The sequence below is a fragment of the Pieris rapae genome, chromosome 9 (assembly GCF_905147795.1).
Source record: "Pieris rapae chromosome 9, ilPieRapa1.1, whole genome shotgun sequence".
In the NCBI taxonomy this organism is placed as follows: domain Eukaryota; kingdom Metazoa; phylum Arthropoda; class Insecta; order Lepidoptera; family Pieridae; genus Pieris; species Pieris rapae.
In genome coordinates this window covers 5,202,732-5,227,383 of record NC_059517.1, presented here as the reverse complement: position 1 = coordinate 5,227,383, position 24,652 = coordinate 5,202,732, and the positions used below count along the sequence as shown (strand labels likewise).

Here is a 24,652-nt window from a genome sequence, read left to right as displayed (position 1 = left end):
GTAACGCACAGTATAATGACTAAGGGCCAGTTTTTTGATTCGTAAATTTATCCGTAGATTTCTTTAAACAATAGCATATGAGTTGTAAAATTTTGCCGGCAGTATCATTTGAGTTGTTCTCTAATTCTTACTGCAATACTTTGCCGCTCAACGTAGACAACCATTTTTATTACACCATAATAAGACTGATAGCAACAACAACTTGTATTTTTAAATTGTTAAGACTACGATCAAGACTCATTCCCTTAGATAAAATAAAAAAATTGTTGGGATCAACTGAGTCTCCCAATTGCTTTGAAATTATCACCGGTCGTTGTTATTTAGTTTATTGCATAATGTTATCAGCCCCAATAACAAGCAAGTTTACAAGTCCGATTGGTTGAATCGACGCTAGCCGCTAGAATTTTTGCTTTATGTTCTCTTTTTTTATTGGATTCGTATGCCTTACAAAAGTCGCTTTATCATTACTGGATGATAATTGGATTACCATTCACTATATAATATCTCTTATGATAAAAAAATATACTATGACCTACGTCATAACCTACGTCATATAAATTAAAATAAGACTAGAAGATACAATTATAATTTTTTTTATTTAATGTTGAGTACGCAAGTGGCTAATTTAAATAATCTTTGAAAGCAATTTTTTCTTAAACTTCGTATTAAATCATATAATAAAAGGTGTTCTAAACAATATCATTTATTTGTAAATAGTGAAAAATATCCTTTCGGTTCATTTAGAAATAAGCCTGTTCATACATACAGACAGACTTGCATGTTGGATGAATTAAATAAAAATGCAGTCACGAAGGAAGGGGAAAATACACTTCTTTAAAATATTATACTATTTCATAGAAGTAGTTCATTCAATTAATAGCTTAGTAAGGTCGCAAAACACTACGCGATTCGCGATTATCCTCTAATTAATATTGTAACGAGCTAGGAGACCGGATAGAAAATACCGTAAATCTCTTCAAGAGTTTATTTCAGTTAACCCATCTTGGTAACAATGTCAAAATAATCAATTATGATTCTTCACAACGATCCACGGACATTTGACATTAATTGATTAGAAATTAATAGCGATCTCGATTTACAAAGAGGTAATGTAATTATGTATTTGATGACTTAATTAATGCAGTAAATAATCTTGGTACAAGGTGCATGATTTTAGTCTTTTAATAGACCATAAGTAGAACAGTTACCTATAACTATTTAGAAAAGCATTATGTGCCTAAAGATCGTTCCTGGATACATTATCGAACAGGTGAGTTTGTTATTAAATACCTGCTTTAACTTATATATATGTATTTTTTTAATTGAAATTTGTCCCTAGTTAAAATTAATGATTAATATAACAAACAATTATTTGGTCAGAACATATATAAATTAAAGTAATATAAATATTGTATTTTTTTTTATTTTCTCTAGATTAAGGTTCTATAGATTAATATAAATATATTTTGTTTTTTATATAACTTCTGGTTATGCGCTTCTTGCACTCATCATTTTTATTTATTGTTTTCTTTTCTTACTAGGGTTGCCTGGAAGAGATCGCTTGTTAGCGATAAGGCCGCCCGTTGCATCCCTTGTAATTTATATGTATTGTGTTATTTGTGTTTCTTTCTAGCAACGAAGTGTGAATAAATAAAATAAATAAATAACGTATTATTGAATTATCTGAGATCATAACTGCAAGCAGTATTGGATTAACCGATCTGGTAATGCATATCTGCCTAACGTAACGTAACCAGACGTCCCGTTTTGTAAGGGACTGACCCTTTTTCCAATTATGTGTCCTGGTGTCCCCATAATGAACTGAGGGACGTACACTGTCCCGTTTTCAGAAACCACGCGAAAGCAGCAGAGTATAAAAAAACCTGCCAAGAGTTTCATTCTTCTTTAAAATCGTCACCATATTACAGCAAATTTGTTCTTCTGATAAATATAACTAAACATTTTGTGATTCGTCTTTTTTTAACCAACTAAACTTTTTCTAAAGTAATAATTATAAAAAAGCGTTTTTTTTTTCCATTATAATATCACCTATTATAAGACCTCAATTAAACAAATGCCTAACATAATTGTGGCGCCACACGTTTTCATTATTATTTATTCTTCATCTTGCCATTTTGTTTTATTTTTTAACATAGAATGTTTAATGTGAAATTGTTTTTAAGTATATTATTCGAAATATTTAACCATGATACGTCTACACATAATATAAATAAAATGAATTATTTACAGACTCTCGTTATTGTTGGGATTTTTGTAAGTAGCATCTCCGATGGATTCATTTTTGGTCAAATGTCTGGGATGTTGGAAGCTTTGCACAATGCTGAAGGCTCAATTTCGCTAGACAATAATGATTTGTCATGGATCGGTAATTTCCTTTACATTATTATTTTTTTTTAATAATATCACAGCATTGAAACAAACAAAACTGTCTGGTACCTAATAAAATTTGATTTGAACCATATTTTCGCTATTACGCTGAACACATTTATTCAAGATCAACTGAGTCTAAGTAACAAAAATATATAGAAAGATCTTCAGACATATTCAGTATTGTGTTAGTATTCCAAAATATAATAATCAAATTAAGCCTGAGCATACCAATAAAACAAAAAATCATAATAATATGTTATTATGTCTAAAACCCTGTTAGTTGGTTCAAGCTCTTCCCGATTGTTATGATGTGTACCTGTTTTTATAATCAGTTCTAATTATATTTTTGATGATGCATAATCTACGTTATCTAGTTTTACAAGTATTTAAGGCTTAATCTCATATTTTTGAAATAAAAAAATAAATAAATATTGTTTTCAGCCTCTACGATTAACATCACATGCTTTGTTGGATTCGCTTTAATAGGTGTGGTAACAGAAATATTTGGGAGAAGAAAATCTGTAACTATAGCAACAATCCCAGTAATTATATCCTGGATAATGACTTACAAAGCTCACAACAAAACAGTATTAATACTATCTAGATTTTTAGCAGGAGTTTCCTACGGAGGTATTTTATTCATGAGTTATGTAAACATAGGCGAATATATGTCTCCCAATATCAGATTCATGTCTTTTAATATGCTAGTCTGTGTGGGATCCCTTGTCGGAACTATGTTTGGACACATTTTAAGCGTGGTTATGGATTGGAGGAACGTGGCACTCGTGGGGCTTCTCCCTTCCCTTTTATCCGCTGCGATTCCATTATTTTGGGTTGAAAGTCCGATGTGGTTAGCAGGAAAAGGCAGATTCGAAGAATGTGAAAAGTCTTTTCGTTTACTTCGCACGCCAGGAGAGGCTGCGGAAGAAGAATTAAAACTTCTTATTTCGGTTGAGAAAGATAAAAGAACGAAGTATAAACATATGAAAAACAACCTAGTTGCATTGAATATGATAAAGGATGCTTTTAAGAAACGGTATTTTTGGAAAATAATACTTTTATCCTTACTCGTTAATATATATAAAGTTGCAGCTGGAAGGGTCTTGTTCAGTACACTGGCAATAACAATTCTTCAAGGCATTACGGGAACGCCTGATATACTTTTATTTACCTTAACAACTAATGGGTTTGCCGTCTTTGGCGCTTGCATGTCATGTTTATTACTGCGAAGATTTAAAATGAGACAATTGTTATTTCCAACTGCTTTCTTAGCTAATATTTGTCTTATTCTTCTTGGCCTTGTCCTATACTTGAAGCCCGATAAAGATGAGGTTTTTAATTGGATTAAAATTTTACTTCTCGCGACATATTTAGTGATTGTTGGAGCTGGACCTTATCCAGTGTTAGAATCTATATTAACTGAGATATTTCCACTAGAGCTCAAAACGTTCATCATTTTTACAATCGGTGCTATTGTTGGTGTCATACAATTTTTAGCTATTAAATTGGCGCCAGATATGTTCCTTGTGATAGGTTACCATGGAGTATTTTTCCTTAACGCTTTTATAACATTTTTATGTCTTGTTTACCTCTGGTTCTTTTTACCGGAAACTAAAGGTAAAACATTACAAGAAATTGAATTGTATTTAAAAATTAATAATTGTTATGATTCCGATAATATAAAACAAGAACAAATGAAGGAATTATTAAACATAAAAACAATGGCTGTGATTGTGAATGAGTGATTAAAGCGCGTAAAAGCATCTAATGAAATTACCATAGCCAATAAGTGTAATCCAAATTTAAAAATAAAATTGCAGAACATCTAAACATGGTATTTTACATGGTCAAGTATCCTTGTGAACCTAATGCCGATTTATATCAATTCTAGATAATTTTAATAATTTAATCACTTTTTTTTCTTACTTACCATGTACTATTTATTAATATGTTTTTGTAATTGGTAGTTAACATATGGTTGTCGCCAATTACCTGTGACATTTTATTTTGTAAATGATATAGAAATAAAAGACTGTACTTATTAACTGTGTTTAAATATACTTAAAATGTTCTACAATATAATCATATAAATTTCAAAGTATTTTAAAGATATATATAAAAAAAAGATATTTTTTGTCGAAGAAATAAATATAAATATTACATTAAATTTTACATTGTGTTTTAAATGTGTGTTGGAATCTAGACTCACATTACACAATAAAACCAATTAGTACGAGATCCCGCTGCAGGATTGGTGCGTTCATCGAGTTTTTATTTAAAACCAAATTTTTATGTTTATTTATAATTAGGAGTAAGGAGGATTTATTTACTAGGGTGCCTATCAAAATTTAGCCGCCATTATTTTTAATTAAATTATTTTGAATTGATTTTTGGTAAAAAATTACGTTCTTTTCATTTTTAAATAAAATAACATCTACATCACGGTAATTAATTTGATTCTTATAGAAAGGGAAGAAGGAAGAAAATTATTTTAGAAAATATTATTGGAGTAATATCATATAGTTATAGATATTGGAGTTCGGCAATCATGCGACGTACGTGGTACAAGCTTGGTTGGCTTGATTTTTCTTTCAATATGCTCTCGTACGATGAAGAAAAACATCCTGATTAAACCGAGCATCCTTAAGACGCTAAAGTTATCAGTTTGTCCTGTCCTTGCGACTCGATTTTCGAATTTTTAAAATTAGTAAAAAGAGTTATTTTTTTTATAAAATCGCAATATAAATTATAACTTTGCAGGGACCTTAAGGTCCTCCCCTAGAACAATTATTTACAGACGATGACTCCATCTATCCCCCAGTTGCGTTTGATCCACGACTTTTTGGGCCATCCTGTATTTGGAAATCAAACAAAACCCTCCGTCCAGTTATCGAGTTTTCAGCATACTATTAATTTTTATGAAGAGGATGAACTATGACTGTAGGCCTGAAACCTAAAATAACCTTTCGATTTTGACTATTTTCAGATTTTGGTTTGGATTTGGATGGACTGGATTAACACTATGCAGTTTTTAAGATTATTAGACAATCCTCTGGAATGATTGATGCTTTGCGATCCAATCCATAACCTGTACAATAGCTATCACCGAAGATGAGCTCTACTGAATTGGTAATATGTTTTCTTTCAACCTGTTTTGGAGCATATTCCGTTTTGGACTCTTATATCAGAGCTTCAGAGATTATTGTTTTTAAGAAGTACAAAGAATACAAATTCATTATTAAATTTAAAAAAAAAACAAAACTCAAACTAGAGATGATATGAGATGGGATGACATACATGACACAAGACATTAAAATAATTAACGTCAATTACATGCATTCTATGTATGTCAGCGTTGATTACATATGCCATCACAGTTGGCGCTAGGGAATGCAATCTCGGAAAAGCAATATTATGTATTCTATAAGACATGTCTTATATAATAGTAATTGGGGTGATAATGAATACAACAAACAATTTTTATAAATTGCTTTTATAGATTAATTGGATCGATGCTTTTTTGCAACTTGGAGGATTCTTAAGAGTTTCAAAATGAGAAGTTTATTTTTCACGTCAGGAATTCCAGCGAACATTGTTTTAGTGATTTTAGGTAAAGATTATTATGTGATTAATTGGGTAAGAGTGTCCCTGTTGGTTGTTTATTTCGGTTGAGTGGTAAACCATTTTTATTAGCTATAAAACTAATACTGGCCATATTAGAAGTTATCGGTTATCATGGAATATGTTTTCTTAACGCCGGTATTGTTTTTATAACTATGTTATACCTATGATTTTATTTATTAAATATAATTTTAAACATATTAAAGAAAAACTAACGATTAAAAATTAAAATCAAGTATAATGATATTATACTGATCATTGTTGATCAAGTTGATTTAGTGTGATGTAACTCGAGTAAAATAAAAACATTAATAAATATAAGTAATATTTTTTTATTAAACACTTTTTTATCAATTAACTTTACACGTAATAAGATTTTATTTATTTATATTCGTTATCTTACAGCTAAAAAAATAGAGATGGAATACACGACATACATAATATTTACAAAAAGGTTCAATTTACAAAAGATAAAAAACAACACATTTACAGTTATTACAGTTTCAACAATGAGTGTAATATTTCCGGACATATTTATTTAAAAAGGCATATTTGTTAATTGTACTGATATTAGTATAAAGTGTTGATATACACGACACTGCTTCTCTCCAATTACGCTTACAGAGATAGGTCAATGTTTTAGTTTATGAAAAGTCTTCTACAATAACCCTGTAAAAACTTTTTAGTCATATCCATAACCAATCCTAGCATAAATCGTGACTTTTGTAATTGTAATATTTTGCAATTGTGTGTTTTCTTTTAAATAATATATACATTTTTTAATCTTATTCTTATACTTTTAATGTGTTTCTTAAGATGAAATTTTTTATTTTAGATGATAATTTCGTAATTTTATAAGTCTACATTACCTGCGAAGGGGTTCCGATCGACGGTACTAAATTTAGCTAAAATATAGAATATATAAAATAATGTATAAATATAAGCTTTATATTATATTTTTTGCCACAATAGGAAATTAAACGGGCTTAATTATTATAATAAGTCTACATTGTCCGTAATTTTCTTTCATAAATTTTGACTTGCACTGTTTGCCATTTACCCTAAGTATTTCCTTTTCTTTTTCCTTACTATAGTTACTTTTATGGTTGTGCATTATAAATTGCTAAACTATACATATTTTTTAATAAATTAAATAATTTATTTTTGTGTTAAAAATTACCACAAAAAAGGTTTGATAGACGATAAGGCCGCCCGTTGCCACTTACGTAATTTTGTAATCTGATTGTATACGTATTATTGATGCAACTAAGTGTTAATAAATAAATGTATATATGTATTTATAAACATGTATAAACGTATTTATAAACATCTATTCTTATGTACAATGTCACGCATACAAATCAATAAATATTGCCCTATCTGACAGGATAATAACATTGTTTTTTTTAATTAATCACAATCAATCATAATCGACCCGCAGTTTCTAAATTTTTTCCAGAAATTATTGTTTTTTCAATATTTATTTCATAATAAGCTAATTTTCAACTTCTGATCATTCTTGGTACATGCAGTGGTAGTTCATGTTTGAAGTGATTGAACCTACCATTCAGCATAATTGAGAAAAATAATTAAGAAATGTATGGCTTTAACAACCGATTTGCATGAAACTTCAACAAGTTGAATGTTACCCGATTAAAATAAAAAGTGACTATTCACGTCCTTATCCCGAAGAAACTAATAAAAGCTTCCGAAATATCCAGACATTCATGCATATTTTCCGACATCAAGCAGACGAGTTTGGAAGCCTAAATTTATCTATGATCATTGATAAAAATGAGTCTAGATTTATAACAAAAAGAAAATTCTAGAACACTTAAGGTTATTATTTTTTATCTTAGTTATACACAAAAACGAAAACCTTTTTATGTGATAGTAAACATATTTTCACATTGTGCCACTAGATGGCACTTGATAATATATGATAAATAACGATCAGGTCCAAATAAATATATTCATTTGAATGGTTTTATATTCGAGGAAACCACAAATTTCTAAAATTAGGTTCAATCAGGCCCCTAAATACAAAAGCTTTTCATGTAGAACTCTAAAGTCGAAGTCAAATTCAGTGTTGACCCGTGAAATTTAGCGGTATTAACACATTGAATGCTTACACAATGGATACAAAATAATTTGGATACAGAGGCTATAAAGCCGGAAACCAAATTTTTTAGGTATGGAAAATGTTGATTGAGTAAATATGAATGTTTAAAAATATGTTTCAATGTTTATTATTATTTTTATTAAAAATGACATTTTTCGAATCCGAGTGGACGGTATACAGCACATTGGGTGCCGAATACTCGGAACCGAGAGCTAAGGATGGAAATGTTTTAAAAATATCCGAGTGGGTAGAAAAAGGGGTCCATTTTATGAATCCGCTCTACTCGGATCCAATAAAAGAGCACTTAATGTGTTAAAAGTGTATTAAAAACACATCAACGCTATATTTTAAAATCTTTTCTTATACTATATATATATACAATAACTAAAAGAAGTATTGTAAACAGCTTAGCAATTATAACAATTCGCGAAGACGTTCATTATTATTTATGTGATCGAATTTACCTGTCCTGAAGAATAATTCGACATTTTGTAATGTTTTACTTTTAGTTTCGGGCATATACCTCCACATATAAAGTATACAAACGAAAACAACAACACAATTAAAAAGAAAAGTTCCAGAATAGCCTATATTATCAAACATTGTTCCCGCTAGTTTGATCCATAAAAATTGTATTGTCCCGCCCAAACCTCCAATTAGAAAAATACTAAATTCTTTTATATCCAAAGGATGTATTTCAGCCAGCACTATGTCCAAGACGGGGTATGGGCCGGCATTAATGATTATACAATAACATGCTATCAGAAGAATTTTTATCCAAGGATACCATTCTTCATTTGGCACAAAGTATAATGATGCACTCACTAACAACAGTAAAATATTTGCTATAGTCCCAGAAACGAGCAAAAGACTTCTCATCGGAAATCTCTTTACCAAAAAGCATGATACTGCTGCGCCAAATATCCCAAACCCGTCGACGACTATTGTATATAACAAAATATCGCTATCTCCTGTTATTTCTTGTATCATTGTTAAGGCTAATGTAAATAGCAAAATACGACCAGCCGCAGCTCTATAAGCTCCTATAATAACACCAATAACAATGATTCGCCAGTAATATACCTCTTTACATGCAAACAAAAATTTTACAAACGCACTATTCGTATTACTCTGCATCAGAAACTCTCTTTTCTTTTGTTTTTCGTGCGTGATTAGTTGCCGAAGCTCAGATTCTCTTATTTCATTTTGAGCGTGTAATTTCCAGAAAGCCTCTTCAGACTCTTCAAATCTTCCGTGTGTCGCCAGCCAGGACGGACTTTCGGTCCAAAATAAAGGAATCAAGCAAGATATCCCTGTTGGTACCAATCCTACTAACGCAACATATCTCCAATCGATAAGAAGGCATAGTACATGTCCCATTGTTACGCCCACCTGAGATCCAACACTGGAAATAAACGAAAAAGCATATTGTCGCACGTTTGGATCTAAATATTCCACAATGCACACAGAGACAAGCATTGCAACTCCTCCATAAGTGACTCCGACTATGACTCTGGTGCATAAAAGAAGAATTTTGTCCCCCACGAAGTAAAGAATGATCCAGCATATTAATAGTGGAGTGCTAAGCGTTGATATTGATGCTCTTCGACCCAGAAGTTTGGCCAGAATACCCACTACCAAGAATCCGACTACGCAGGTTACGTTGATTGTGGATGCTGTAAGAAAATTTGTTTGTTTTAATAGACTTTGCAATATTTCTGATTTATTTTGGAACATAAACCGCTACCAAATTTTGTTGCTAATAAGAAATGTATAAGGAGCCATAAAATGTAGCCGCTGAAATGTGTGGCAAATCCGTTGAGGCTTATAAATTTTAAAGACCATAGTGTATGAGCATATTATCTTATTCAGCACTTTTATTTTACGAAAAGAAATCAGAAATTGTAGTATATGAGCTGTGACTCAGGCTTTTATAATAATTTACTGTTTTCACCCCTTTTTTAGGTGTAAAAGTTTAGGCCTGGGCATTTAAAATATCATAGAGCTTTAAAAAATAAACATATTTTTATAACTCATCACGGACCATTCCGATGGGCGACCCATCGTAGCCGTTGTCTTTGTTTATTTATCCTTTAAGTTGTGTTTAAAATATTAAATGTACATCCATTTTTATATTCACTGTAACGCCGTTAACCGTATACGAAAATATAAACAATAGTTTTTCTCAGATATGATATATGTATTGTGTTGAGTTTTTGCAAGTACAAAACATTTAAATAAATCTTAATTAACAAATATAAACTCGAATTTTCCTGATTTAGAATTTCCATATTATGTTTGCCGATCTCGCTCTTACACATGTTAAGGATGTAAATTAAATCAATTAATTATTCTATTCCACTCCGTTCATAATTCTTATAAAAACCTAACCTTACCTAACTATTCTAGAATAATATGAAAGGGGTTATAACCTATCCAAGATATGTCATCATCTGTTAACGGTATCGTACTGTTAGAAGCTCGTAAGGCATCTGTCATTCCTGACATTTGACCGAAGATGAAACCGTCGGATATACAGCAACATGTCATCCCAGCTATAAGCAGAATCTGAAAGATTAGAAGAAAAATAAAATAATATACCGTATAAAAAAATCATGTATTCATGTAGGTACAATGTATGAGCGTCAAACGTATAAAAAGAAGCAGTTAAAAAAAACTTAATGATATCACGTGATTTAAAGTGCAGTTTCACGTGTCGATTTTTTGTCTAGCAACCTCAAGGCATAAAAGTTCACCGGCAAGCAAATCCTAATAGCGCACATATTATAATAAAATCCATTGATTTCAACAAAAAAATCACGCTTAAATTATAAAAACCATCATGGTAGCAAAAGCTAGCCAGCAAATTCGCTTTTCAATTGTGGCTTATCAGGTTAGACTAGTTATTTATTGGATTTAATAACGACTAATCAAGCAATCACTCTAGCATACTTTTGATATAATGTACAAAAACCCAAAGTAGGAGTTCATAATTTTGGCGGAAAACAAGTTCTTTAAAATCAGGCCAATTACCGTAATAAAACAGTCCAGTATCAGAATTTCGGAAATATTTCTAGTTTTCAAAATGTATTTCCAAATGTACCGTTAATTTTATGAGCGTGCTACATATCCTTTTTCGTATTCAATCTTTAATGAGTATGCCTCATTGAGATGAACAAATATTGTTCCAATTTTGTTTTATAGAAACTTATTGTTAACTCACTACATCACAACATAATATATAACATATTGCAAAATTTAGTAATAAATAATGGATTTTATTCTCAGCAAGGAATATGAAATCAGTTGAGGACATAACTAATATGTCATAAATATAAATAGATGTATTAATTAATTTGACGTTATATTATTTAAAACCCCTGTACCCTGCAGGCAAGTTTAACGTTAAGTACTAATTTGTTTCTTAATACTAGACGATTAGTGGTGACTAACCTTAAAATTTTTGAACAAAAACCATAATTTCCTTTAATTTACGTCAGAGTCTAACAATATACTTACTATTGTTTTAATATAATTTGAATAACAATATTAGAATTTGTAATAGGTACATTTCTTCGTAATTAATTTATATTGTATTATTTTATAGTGTATTCATTACTTCGCCTTTAACTTTTTTAACGAAAGAAAGATTTTATATATACACATAACTTATTTCACTAATTGATTCCAGGCAGTCTTTTAAAGTACGCAAACATTTCATACTAGAGAGTTTTGAAGATGATGGACAGTAACCGATCAAGAATTACAAATTAATTTTGTAAAACAAAATTACGAAAATGATATTGTAACTCAAGAATATAAATTATAAACAAATGCGTCATAGTTTCCGCTGATCGCCAAAATGTATGGTATCATAAATAATTAAGGTTAAATGAATGATACTCTATCTTTCGGTTATATATATATATATTCTTAAAAACCGCAAAAATGTAACTTGTGTTTTTCATTTAAATTCATGCGTAAAGCAGGCCCATTGACAAAAATCAGAATAATATAATAAAGGGCACTAATTTTTCATATACATAATAAAAAGAAGTGATTTTTTTTGCAGAGTTAATGATTACTTTTTGTGTATCGGCGCGTGTACAACGTATGATCGAATTAATATTATTTGGATGATGCGTAAAACGCAATAATTAAAATTGTTTTTGAAAACAGAAATGGGAATGACAACAATGGAGATGAAAATTTCATATAGGTCCACCGTTACTTTGTTATTTAAGCTCTGATATTATGTGTGAGTCGATTATCCTGACTTGTTGATAGATAAAAACCATATTGTGATATGTTTTAACTATAGAGAATTTATGTAGCTCTTACTTGAATATATATAACAGAAAATATAATATAAAACAATGTAAATAGCAAAATAGGGAATTAAATGGTATAGCTTCATCCGTAAGAGTTTCCATGATTATAAAGATTCTAACGTCTGGAGAAGACATCGTTCCTTTATTTAAGGAATTCAACTATATATATTTACTTAAATAAAACCACCATTACATAAATTAATATACAGTTTTATTTTAATTTATTATTTAATTATTTTGACGTACAGCTTAAGTTGAAATTATTTTAAATACTATTTTTGTTATAAATGAGTGTTTTGTAAAAATATTTTGCAGTAACTCACCAGTTGAATTTTATTTGTAACATGATTAGATTTTTTCGTCATGGCTAATTGAAAAACACTTACAAGTACCACGTCTCAATAATAACTAAAATAATTCGCTGAGCGTTGAACAACAGCGTACAGCATTGCGAGGTTTTAAGTGGACGTTATACTTTAAGAAGGAAGAACTTTCCCGCAGAGATGAAACGATCAAATTTATCAATTAAATTCTTATGAAATATTTTTACGTAAAAAATCGCAAAGATTTAGATTATTTAATTTTTTAACGGCACTCTTTTTGCTTACTTTAATACATGCGACCGCCTCCGGCATATTAATTTATTAATTATATATGTGTATGTTTGAAATAAATAAATATTTATGTGTTTCTGATTATTTAGTATTATTATACTAAAAACAAAAAATAACTAATTCATATTTTTAATAGCAATATCAAGTACATAGATTACTCTCTTGCAAGGGTGACCTTGAAAATGTGTATTTATTATTTTTCTGGAGCTAAGTGTTTACATCTATACAAATGTAAACATTAAGTTGTTCAAGTTAAATTCATTACAATTATATATACAATTGAATGTTTTATTAGATATTGTTTAATTTCTTTTTGTGCAGGACTGAGCCAAAGTTATAATAACAAAGGTCAATTAAACACAAACATTCATGTTTAGTGGCCTATTTAAAGGTCGTTAGAACACGTGGAGAAAATATTACCTGACTAATAAAATCCTATTTGATAATGTTATTTGACAAGAATTGACACTCAGCATTTCTTGTAACGTTGGTACTGTGACAACAAAAAGTTATTTCAATAAACGATTGTGCATTGTACATGCCTGCTACCTGAAGCACTGACTCGTTATTCCAGAGCGTAAAAATAATTTAAAAGAGAGAGAGATGAGTTATTTAATTATATTAATTAAAGACGCTGCAATCTGGAACTCAGATTTATGTATGTTTCGTGATGGTTTGTTTTTTTTAATAAGTAACTAGGTCTTCCATACCTGAGACAAGCCGCCGATTTTTTGGGTCTACCAGTCATGCTGATTTTTTCACATGTAATTGTAAAGTCCTTTGATACACAGAAGGGGATCGAACGTACGACCTAAGTGATGCGAAGCGTAAACTGATGCCACTAGGCCAACACCGCTCGATATTGAGTATATTATCAATATTCAAAATTGTTTAACTTTACGTTGACCACGTTCGAATATCTAATGATAATGTTGTAGTCAGGAAAATGAAAAATAATTATAAGACTTTTTCTAATAATAATTATTAATTATTAGGTACGACATACTATACTGAATAGTGATCTTGGAAAACATCCGGTCGATGTTTTTCTCTTATCTATTCAGGTATATGAAAACCTTAATGAAAATTTATATTATTAAAACATTTCAGTTTCGAGACCACTATATCAAATTTAATCGAGATAAAGATAGGATGTTTTTAACATTGCTTGCAATAGAAACTTCTATAGCAAGCTGCTCTCAATTATTGACTCTCTTCAGGGCCTATGTCGAAACCTCACACCTGTTGGGATTAAGGTTAGGGTAACATTGGGCTGCCTAGAAGTATCGTTACCCTTTTTTTTTTTAAATGAGGTGGAAATGCATTAATGCAGGCCCGCATCAAGAATATCGAACTTGACGCGGGGACTGTGGGGCTGGTTCTACATTCAAAATCCTCTGCTATTCAGAGGGTTAGCGAGACCCTACCCACTAAAAACAACTCAGACCATCACACGCCCTTAAGATGGGCCCTCGGGGTTCGCTAGGCATTCTACCCAAGAAAGTATCGTAACCCTAGTTAACATTATGAGAGTAACCATACCATGTTTCCCTAACATTAAAAAAACTATTTTGAATATCTGTTTTGTGATATTTATGATGTAAATAATAAAATACACGAAATTTAGATACAAATATGACCGGATAATTTCAACGGTATGTATTCTAATAATCTTTTTCTATTAGGACTACACATTTGACGTTTAGAAAGAAATGTATTCTGTGAACTTAATAGTTGTTAAAAAATAATAGTTGTTTTCTATAATGGAAACTATTGTTTTCATCAAGCTTCATCAAACCTATACTTGCGGGCATCTACTATATACAGATAGGAAAAATGACGTCGAGGTCCCAAAACCTTAACTCTCAACAAAAAAAGTTAATTGCTTCAAAGATAATCACTTCCGAAATTCCGTACACGTATGTAGTAAAATTTAAATGTAGTGAAAAATCGAGTCACCTCTTATAGAGATAACTGATTTTTAAAACCACATATTTATCCTTGTATACAAACACTAAAAAAAATTATACTCGATAGTGAAATTTTTTAAATTGAAAAATCGTTCCTTGGTTTGTAATAGTAGGGGAGCCCAAGAGGGGATTTCGGGATTTACTAAAGCGCGGCAGATTAATATACAGGGGGATACCTTGTACCCGGTTAAGTACCTCCACCAAATATGAGGCCCATATATAAGGCCGCCCGTGAAGGATACAGGATCAGATTAGTAAAAAAAATTGATCATCAGACATTCTCGAGCGCGTCAGATTAAGGTAGTGTGAGTTAATTACATCCTAAAAAGTGTATATTCCACTAATCTGACAATTTGAGAGAGACGTAAGAAAGGAGAGGGCAGCAAAAAAAAAACATCATCTTGACATTCTCGAGCGTAGCTAAATCATTTTTAACCCTTACCTACAACGACCCCCATCATGCAAATGATCAGATTAACATACGTACATTATTAAAATTACGTAGGACATTGATGCTATCAATATCTGACGCGCTCGAGTATGTCCATGCAACAGTTTTTTTTACATATTAAAAAATCTATAGCCGCTTTCCCCACCGATGAAAAGGTATATATCATACAACATTTTTTTCTTCTTATCATCTAAGCTTTGCAACCCAATAGGTCTCCACGACGCTCGAGTAAATCCCCATTTAGCATCGTGGGCTCCCCTACCATAATAGGAGCTCCGTAGTAGGACGCCTATCTAGTATCCATACGGGCGTGTCCGACTCATAGTCTGTCATTTTGCATTGCGTGAAAGTATCACAATTTCGTTTCTGTTCATTTGTTTGACGTTCATAAGTGTACATTATGTTACCTACATGAATAAATGATTTTGAATTGAATTTATTAAGTATACGCATAAAAGGGCTATTGGTCAAATTTAGGGATGTTGTTCTTAATAGGTGTAAATTTTTATTCATTGTGGACAATGGACATAGGTATATAGATACTTATATTCAATAACCATGCACCATGCTCACAGAATTACTTAAATATTATTTCGATTACGTTTTAATATTCGGATACGTATTTTAACTGCAACACAATTTAATTTTGAAATCTTTTAGTGTCGACAAAAAACTGACAGGACGACGTTCTGAACCGAAGGAGAAACAAAATTACCGAATGTTATTCAATTTAAATACTAAATACAAGAGGCTGTTTTTGTTTAGTGGGATAAGGGCACGATCCTACTATCGCTATTTCTTCGATACTTCGGTCATGTCAGTCAATTGTCAAAACGTAAAAAATAGTACGATAATTATCGTATACTCGTAATATCTCCTGACTTCGAATAGCCAAGACGTGGCTTTTCGAAATTAACATTACAATACCTATGGTTTTTATGCTCGCTGAACTTACCCATACGCCGTTATAACGCAGCTATTTTTTTCATCTATGTTGGCACGTGTGATTCTCAGTTGTTGACGTATTCGCGATAGGTTTAATAGACAGAACATTATTTAAATATTGCAAATTATGAGTAATTAACTTTTAATTCTTATGTTAGGCATTATGTGTTGTAAAATTTACGTAAGATTTAAGAACTTTAAGCATTTTAGATTATTTTCTTGATTGTACTGTATTCTAAATTAGCACGTCTCATTCATTCACCGAGAAAATCACCCGGTCTCCGTCGCCATGTTTCAAAGCACGAAAACGTCGACAACCCAAAGTCGAGAGCCCAAACGGTGGCAGTTAGGTTTAGTTCCTCGAACGATCTTTGATCAGCATTCCATTTTTTTTAATCTAACAAAAATGTAAGATTTGAACTGAACATCGGATTATTACTATATATTATATTATCGGGTATTTTTTTATATAGCATGGTGTAAACTGGCAGGCAACCCACACCACCAAAAAGGTTTGTTGGCCTTTTAAGAATTGGTACGCTATTTTCTTGAAGGAGTATTTATGTCGCATTGGTTCGAAAATACTTTAGTGTGCAGTTGGTTCCGTCTGGCACCGGCACTGCAACTAGAAAAAACCTTAATTTTTTAATCGCTTAGTTGTGGCCGACGACAGACGACAGACACGTCGAGGTGATGCGGGTGGTATTTCGTAATCTGCCTTAACATCCGATAATGAAACTCATCTGCGGGTAATAATCCAAACAACTCCTCTGAACGCTCCATGGCAAATGCGGTATAAAATGCAGAGACCCCCACATCTCTACGCAACGCCAAGAATCTAGCTGCTCGGAAAGTCACTGGTAGTCGAAGATTCGAATCGCTCTTCGTTGAATACGGTCAAGGGGAAGGGGCTGGTACTGAACTCTCTCTGGATACTCCCTTCCCGCCCCGAGTAGACAAAAATATGTTTTTTGTTTTCAGTTTTCCAAATATCTATGTGGGGTCGAATTTGCACTCTATATACCTATATATACCTGAAGTAACCGGTGACCGTCTTGCCTTGCTGATTACAGCAAGCAACAAATGACCGCGAAACTGAACGTCGTTCCAAAGGGTCAACGCACAGTACTCCGATGAGGCTTTAAGGAGTGTCTGCGAAGAGAGGTAGCTACTAAGGTGTGTTGTTATACCTATAATAAAAATATCCGTATTCGAACAGCCTGTATTTAAACTAATTTATACTTCTCTTAATGAAATAACTAAATTTCTATCATAAAGTTTATTTATGTATGCTAAAGGAAGAAGAAACGACTCTTTAGATAAATTATAAAAATGCATGTGATATCTAACGTACTGATTATAATAAAATAAGAAACAAGGTTTCAGAAATGAGGACATATTTTATTACGATAAAATATACTAATGATATACTGTGACGTATCACGGTGCTATGCGAACGAAATACAATATAAATGAGAAGTTAAAGGCACAATTTTTTACGTGTAACGAAAATTCTTTTATTCCATGACGTAATTTTTTTTTTAATAAATGTCTTTAATCTATGATTTTTGATTTGATTTGTAAAACATTGAACGTGTTGAATACACTTGAGATGTAAAGTACTATGAATTAAGAGAATTTTCGTTATACTATTTTAATTCTATAGAGAATCACTCCTACTGTAGCCGAATATCGATTTATAAACCAATTTCCGCATGAGGCCTTAATGACACTTTCAAATATAAATAGTATGATCAATTCAAGCATCACCTATTTATGTGTATTTTTTATTTTTAGCACGTTTTTTTTCACAACTAAATGTATGATATCAATGTGCACTAATTAATACCTCAAAATCCTTATAATTTTCATATGAAAAAAAAATGCGATAATAAGATTTTAAGGAAGATAAATTTGTTTCAGAAACATAGGTAACGTAAGAAATAGGCAGTGCTTAGCGGTGTGTCTCGAATCTTAAGCTTATCTTTAAACGTATCAAGGATGTAAAAACATCATTAAAATACATAAATTACACGTTCTTTACGTCATTTTAACTTAACAGATAATATACCGTGACGAATAAAAGATAATATTCTAAAGCTTATACACAAACACATTTTTTACTAGCAAAGTTTTTATAAATAAATTAAAATTTATATAGTAGTGAGATTTTTTACCTACACATGCATATGAATGTCAAATAATTTACGATTATTATGCTCGCGTTTAGTTTGAGAATAAACCGGTTTTAAAAGTGTCATTATTGCTCGTGCGACGTTTTCCAAAAGAAAATATATCGAATACGTCGATATTCAAGCATTCGTACAATTTATTATTTACACAAAGTACTATCAGCAAAAGAAGTTTACATTTTAAATATTTTTAATTTATATATAAAATGGTTTTTTGCCTGTAAGATATAATTAACACACGATTGAAGCCGCCTTATGCGTGGACAAAGACAGTATGTTTATTATCATTGACAACCATGGTAACAAATACACTGCCTTCAATCCATGATTTATAATAAAACCGATTATTCGAAACACTAGATGGCTGTAACAGTAAGGTAAATAAATGTATTTAACTGTAATAAAATTGTTTGCTGATAGTACCAACATATATCCTAACTTTAAGATTTTAACAAATATATGTAATAATTTATTGCAGAATTTATTAAGTCTAATATGTATAACGTTGGCGATACCGAACAAAGCCCTTATATCTAATTAAAAATATTGGCATAAAATAAAAAATATATTATCTATATAAATTGAGGCACGTTTATATTTAACATACGCCAGTCAGTACTTTGTAAATTTCATTAAATCTTCAAATACAAACCAAATTTCGAAATAGTACGTCGTAGTTTTTACTACGTACGTATGTATGAGTAAAAATCGAGACTTAGCTGTAAGTATCACTCCGTTACATCAAAAACGTATTGACATACGTCATAAGTATACGTCATATGTCATAAGTCTGATGGCTTACATATCTGTAACGTAAACTTAAACACAAGAGAGAAAACTTTTAGTTAAAACCAAATAATCTTGTCAATAACATGTCTCTGACAAATTCAACTCGACTTTAAACCATTTAATAAAATATACATTATACTGACCATTTTTAACATTGGAGAAATTCTAACGAATTATAGGCAGGATTATATCAAGACATTTTTTTATTACTGTTTCACTAAATATAAGATTTTTGCATAATTAATTGGAAATGGAAATAAATAAATCTTAACGTACGTATTATACGTACGAGATGCGCATACGTACGCAAAATTAGCTTCTTAAGTACGATGCTGAGAGCTTTATTTGTCTACACTAAACGGTATTATTTATTCTTTGTTCTAACAGCATCGCTATGCTATAAATAAAAATCGCGAATCTCCGAGTTCTAAAATGTTTCTATGATGAAGATAAAATAAATAATAATTAATTTTAAATATGTTTACAAATATGCAAGTATATGCATAACTATTTATATTGAGGAAAATTAATATAAATAACTTTTGCACTTGATGTAACCCTGCAAAAAATTAGTTTTGAGTTCTCAAATAATACCCAGATGATACCATCATAACCTACATTTGATATTATGAAATATACAAGAAACCATTTAATTATAATGTCAAAAAAACTCGTTCAAGATAACATGTTGCTGTTACATAAATTGAACATGCATTTCAAGTATTTCTACTAATAAAAGCTTATTTGATTCAACAGATTTCAAAATCAAATTTGAACTTCCGAAAGAAATTAAACATCACAGCAAATGAATTACACATGATTTATTTTATAAGTAATAAGGCTAAGATATCAACCGTTCCACTTTTTCGCTTCTATATGTATATACACAAGCAGTATAAGGCCAAATACGGAATACCCATTTGTGAAAAAAAATTTACATTTCTCCTGTAACAGACAACATAACACAAATACATTAATACTTCATTAAACTTCGTGCAGAAAACGGACCCTCGCGAGATTAGAGAGATAGTGTTAAGTTGACGACAATATTAGTTAAACAGAAAATAAAGGTTTTGTTAGTTTTAGATTAATGATATCAACTGGGCGAATTAATTCAAAAGAATAAATCTCCGTGAAACAAAGGCGTGTGCTGTGGTCAGTCAGAGTCGCTGCCGGATTCAGACAAACAGAGATCGTCGTTTAGGACATCCGTTGGTAAGGCTGGGTTGCTAGGTGCACCTGAATATATGAATTAACTTGTGTAAACATATGTAACCATAACATATTATTATATAAATGAATTAAATGCCTATCGAATTGGTACCAATTTGTTACATAAAAGAAACGATAGAAAAAAGAGGTTTAAACATAGTAAAAATCTACTTTCCCATCTAATTAATATAAAACACAGTTTTCAGGTCAAAAGGATTAAAATGAAATAATTAATATACATTTAAATATAAATTTGTATCTTACCAGAAGGAATCGATGGTCTGGAGTCGTTCTCATCGCTGTCACTTCCGCTACCACTGTCACTGTCACTATCACTTGATGAACTAGATGAGCTGTCATCTTGTCGTTGCTGCAAAAAGTATAAACCATTCTTTGAATTTATCTGTTCCAGGGCTTCATTTATTTAAAGATATATAAATTATATATATATATATATATAATATTATATATTTATTTAAATTTTTAAAATACTTACTGCAGCGGGGTTTGGCGGCGCGGGGGGCGGCAGATGTCGCGAAGGTGGTGGTACGTGCGCAATAGGGGCACTATGCACGCTAGGTACAATGGGTGCGCTAGGGGTGTGCACATTCGGGACGTGAGCACTTGGGATGTGCGCGAGAGGAGCGTGCGCACTAGGTACATGCGCGCTAGGCGCGTGTGCACTGGTTGCATGCACACTGGGAGCGCTAGGACCATTGGGAGCGTCGTCCAGACCGATCATAGGAAGTGACGCTAGTGTACTGTTACCGCCTGCTGACCAACTATAAAGAAGATAATTTAATTAAAATGTTAAAAATTACATTATAACAAAAATTTTGATTGGCTCGCCTTGTTGTCTTTACAATGTAAAGTTTTTCATATAACGACGACTATCTATAAAAAACAGAAAATGTGCAGTTCATTCAATATTCCTATACATATTTCTACTGTACTTCTTACTTCTTGAACTCTAAAGTACATTTAAAAGATATTATTAAAAATAAATGATTCTCTCTTGACTCTTCATGAGCTCACAAAATGTTAAATGCTGGTAAAATCTTTATTATTTATTATTATGCTAGTGTGTTTATTATATATATAACATAAACACACTAGCAGCTTTATAAGCTGATGCCTATTCCAGTCGGCCACTAGCCGGTTTGGGAGAAAGTTATTTAGGGAATTTGTGTTATTTTGAGTGGTCTTAAGTTTTAATGGACTACCCCCCAAATGTGTATTCTCACTTAAAATAAAGAGCTTTTCAATTCCTGGAACACAGTGGCCAGTGATGATTTTATAGGTTTCAATGAGATTTCCTCTTAATCACCTACTTCCTAAATCAATAAGGTAAATTGCTTTGAGACACTCATTATAAGATTAGGTCCTGATTGACCTGATCATTTTTGTGGCTTTCCTTTGAACCCTTTCAAGCATACTAAGTTCCTTTATGAAAAAAGGATCCCAAATGCTGTAGGCATACTCTCATAGTGGTCGGTCAAATGGAATATTTATATATTTTTCAAATCGTTCTGTGTGAAAGGCATTTGAATGATTTTCTTACTAAATAGAGCATGGAAATTAGCCTTTTTTACAATATTTATTGATTGTGTGTCAATTACGTATAGTATGAGAATCCATTGGTGCCGTGGTGGTATCCAAACCTATGATGTCAGAGAGGCTAACATTGGTCTAAATTTACTTCTTTTACCTTTAATCTCCAATATTTAATGCAAATATACTTACGGCGCTTGCGGTGGAGACGTTTTGACTCTGGGCGGTGAACGCACCATGTTATGAGTCTTCTGTGCTGCACCGCCATTAAACCGTTGATGATGCTGGGTTACTTGAGCCGTCATGTTGACTGTACCTGTAATATAGATATATATACTATATTGCCAAATGATTACACTCTAGAAAATAAAAATAATATATTTGAATTGGACTGAACATTTGGCAATCCAATTCCAGCAGAAATTGGATATATTGGTATAAACCGCTCCTAATTCAGTCAACATTAATAGTTTGTATGAAATCATTGTTGACATAAATTAAATGTTATTCTTAACATATTATAGACCTTTATAATGTAAGAATGTATTTTTGTGACACAGGTATAATAAGGACAAACCATTTACTAGATAGAGCATTTTTGAATAAAAGGGTTTGCTCACATAAATATAATAATTAAATTATTTCTTTCTTCAAAGATAGTTTAACAGGAATATACTTTAGTATATATTACTTGAACATTTACAAAAAAAACTTACCAGCATTATTGTTAGTTCGACGATTAGTTGCGACACGAGTACGCGATGTCGATCTTTGTGTGGTGTTTGTGAGATCGCTTGTAATTGGAGTTAAGGGGCGTGGCTTTTGAATAGACTCTTGCCTGAAAGATTTCAATCAAAATAACTAAATTTAAACCTTAATGATAAATAAGTATTAGTAAATTATTAGACTTTTTCCCTGTCTATAGATGATGCACGATTTGATTTCAAACTATAATAACTTAAATGCAAGTTTGGTATATATATATATATAATAATACAATGAACCATTTTTTTAAATGTATATTACAGTAGGACAGTCTAAATTAAGGGCAGTTTCTAGTTTTGTTAAAACACAATGAGCTACAACAAAATCTTTTATACCTTGTCTTTTTCACTTGTATATTACTTGATAATTTTTCTAATGTGATTTCTCCTGTATCTCTATCTATTATGAGTACACATTCTTTTGTGTAAGGCCTTTGATTTCCCTTAAACACTGTTTGTGGTATGCCAGCGCCATCTGTTAATATTTTTTTATTTATTATTTGAGTAAATTCACACCATTTATAGATATTTAATATAAAAATTTACTTATGGCAGTCAAACTAATTATTGCTATATAAAGACATAAAAACTTTTTCATTGATTTTCAATTAATAAAACTATGCTATTTATCATTACAAATCCTCTATGTATTGTTACCTAAATGTGGTACAGTTACAGTCACTTGATTGTTTGTTCCTACATCTACAGTGGCCATTTTATTAACATCAACAGAAGCTGGTTTGAAGTCATCTGAAATAAAAATTAAACAACCTATAAATTTAAATGTGATTATTCATTTAAGTTTGAAATTTCTTAGTGCTACTGCTGTGTATATACATTTTAAATTGAAATAAATAACTCTAGACATATTATAGCCCTTCACTTTTACATTTTGGCCTTCTCCTAGGCTGCTGCTGTAACAGATTGCATAAAACTAAATATAGTTAAATACTTGCATTTAATTGTGTGATATTGTGATGCTTTATTGTTAGTGAAACTTGATCCCAATTTTAATTCTCTAACCTCATAGTTTAAACTATGTTTATCAGCCATTTTATTGAATTAAAGCCATATGTTATTTGCCTGAAATAAAATTAAAAATCAATAAATAAATTAAAAATCAGATGTCATTAGGATGACTTGATAACAATTTAATCAAAAGAAAACAATAAAATGAGTATAGGTCAAGCAGCTAGTGACAGTTGTAGAAAATAAGAAAGTTATTGAATCGAGAGGTTATTTTTTTGTTTTCCTTCTGATTAGAATGTTACGCGTACACATACCAGTCACTAGGACTTCATCTGATAATAATTCCTTCAAGTATTAACTGTTTAAATTGATGTATTCACTCCTTATACATTACTTCACCACATATACCATAGGATCTATCAAAATAACACTTAATTATTAATTTGATAATAATAAGATTGACGATAAAACCACAAAATATGGCATACTTTATGATTAAAATAATTGCTTTATCTCTACACGATAATGACGAAAGCAACACGTACCTAGATTATTTCATAAAGTCACTTATAATTAAAACTGTACACCAACAATAGTCAAATGTACTTTCTGAAGATAGGAAACATATTCTTGAATATTTATATACTAAAAATTACTTTTCTAATCACTATTCACTACCTACCAACTACTTCGACCTAATTTCAGAATCTGAAATCTGAATTTCTAGTTG

At 31.1% G+C, this 24,652-nt stretch overlaps 3 protein-coding genes across 5 annotated transcripts; 1 reads left to right on the top strand and 2 right to left on the bottom strand.

Annotated features, from left to right (window-relative positions):
- Positions 1–1,181: 1,181 nt before the first annotated feature.
- LOC110998427 (facilitated trehalose transporter Tret1-like) lies at positions 1,182–4,420 on the top strand. The gene is made up of 3 exons (XM_022267079.2): positions 1,182–1,270; positions 2,251–2,386; positions 2,833–4,420. Exons 1-3 carry the CDS (start codon positions 1,232–1,234, stop codon positions 4,134–4,136), a joined length of 1,479 nt encoding a protein of 492 aa, XP_022122771.2. The 5' UTR covers positions 1,182–1,231; the 3' UTR covers positions 4,137–4,420.
- Positions 4,421–8,478: 4,058 nt separating this feature from the next.
- LOC110998433 (sugar transporter ERD6-like 6) lies at positions 8,479–12,934 on the bottom strand. The gene is made up of 3 exons (XM_022267085.2): positions 12,789–12,934; positions 10,567–10,702; positions 8,479–9,810 (listed from the first exon to the last, which is right to left on the bottom strand). Exons 1-3 carry the CDS (start codon positions 12,828–12,830, stop codon positions 8,549–8,551), a joined length of 1,440 nt encoding a protein of 479 aa, XP_022122777.2. The 5' UTR covers positions 12,831–12,934; the 3' UTR covers positions 8,479–8,548.
- Positions 12,935–17,713: 4,779 nt separating this feature from the next.
- On the bottom strand, positions 17,714–24,638 carry LOC111002737 (ell-associated factor Eaf). 3 transcript variants are annotated; one of them, XM_022272942.2, is made up of 10 exons: positions 24,468–24,638; positions 24,237–24,338; positions 23,910–24,036; positions 23,611–23,703; positions 23,290–23,428; positions 22,906–23,027; positions 22,382–22,505; positions 21,135–21,420; positions 20,903–21,008; positions 17,714–20,665 (listed from the first exon to the last, which is right to left on the bottom strand). In XM_022272942.2, the coding sequence occupies exons 3-10, from the start codon at positions 24,004–24,006 to the stop codon at positions 20,583–20,585; spliced, it is 1,050 nt and encodes a 349-aa protein (XP_022128634.1). In that variant the 5' UTR covers positions 24,007–24,036; positions 24,237–24,338; positions 24,468–24,638; the 3' UTR covers positions 17,714–20,582. The 3 variants fall into 3 exon arrangements, with proteins under 3 accessions (XP_022128634.1, XP_022128635.1, XP_045485492.1); XM_022272943.2 differs by having other exon boundaries at positions 24,605–24,623; XM_045629536.1 differs by lacking the exon at positions 24,237–24,338 and having other exon boundaries at positions 24,468–24,636.
- Between the last annotated feature and the right edge of the window lie 14 nt (positions 24,639–24,652).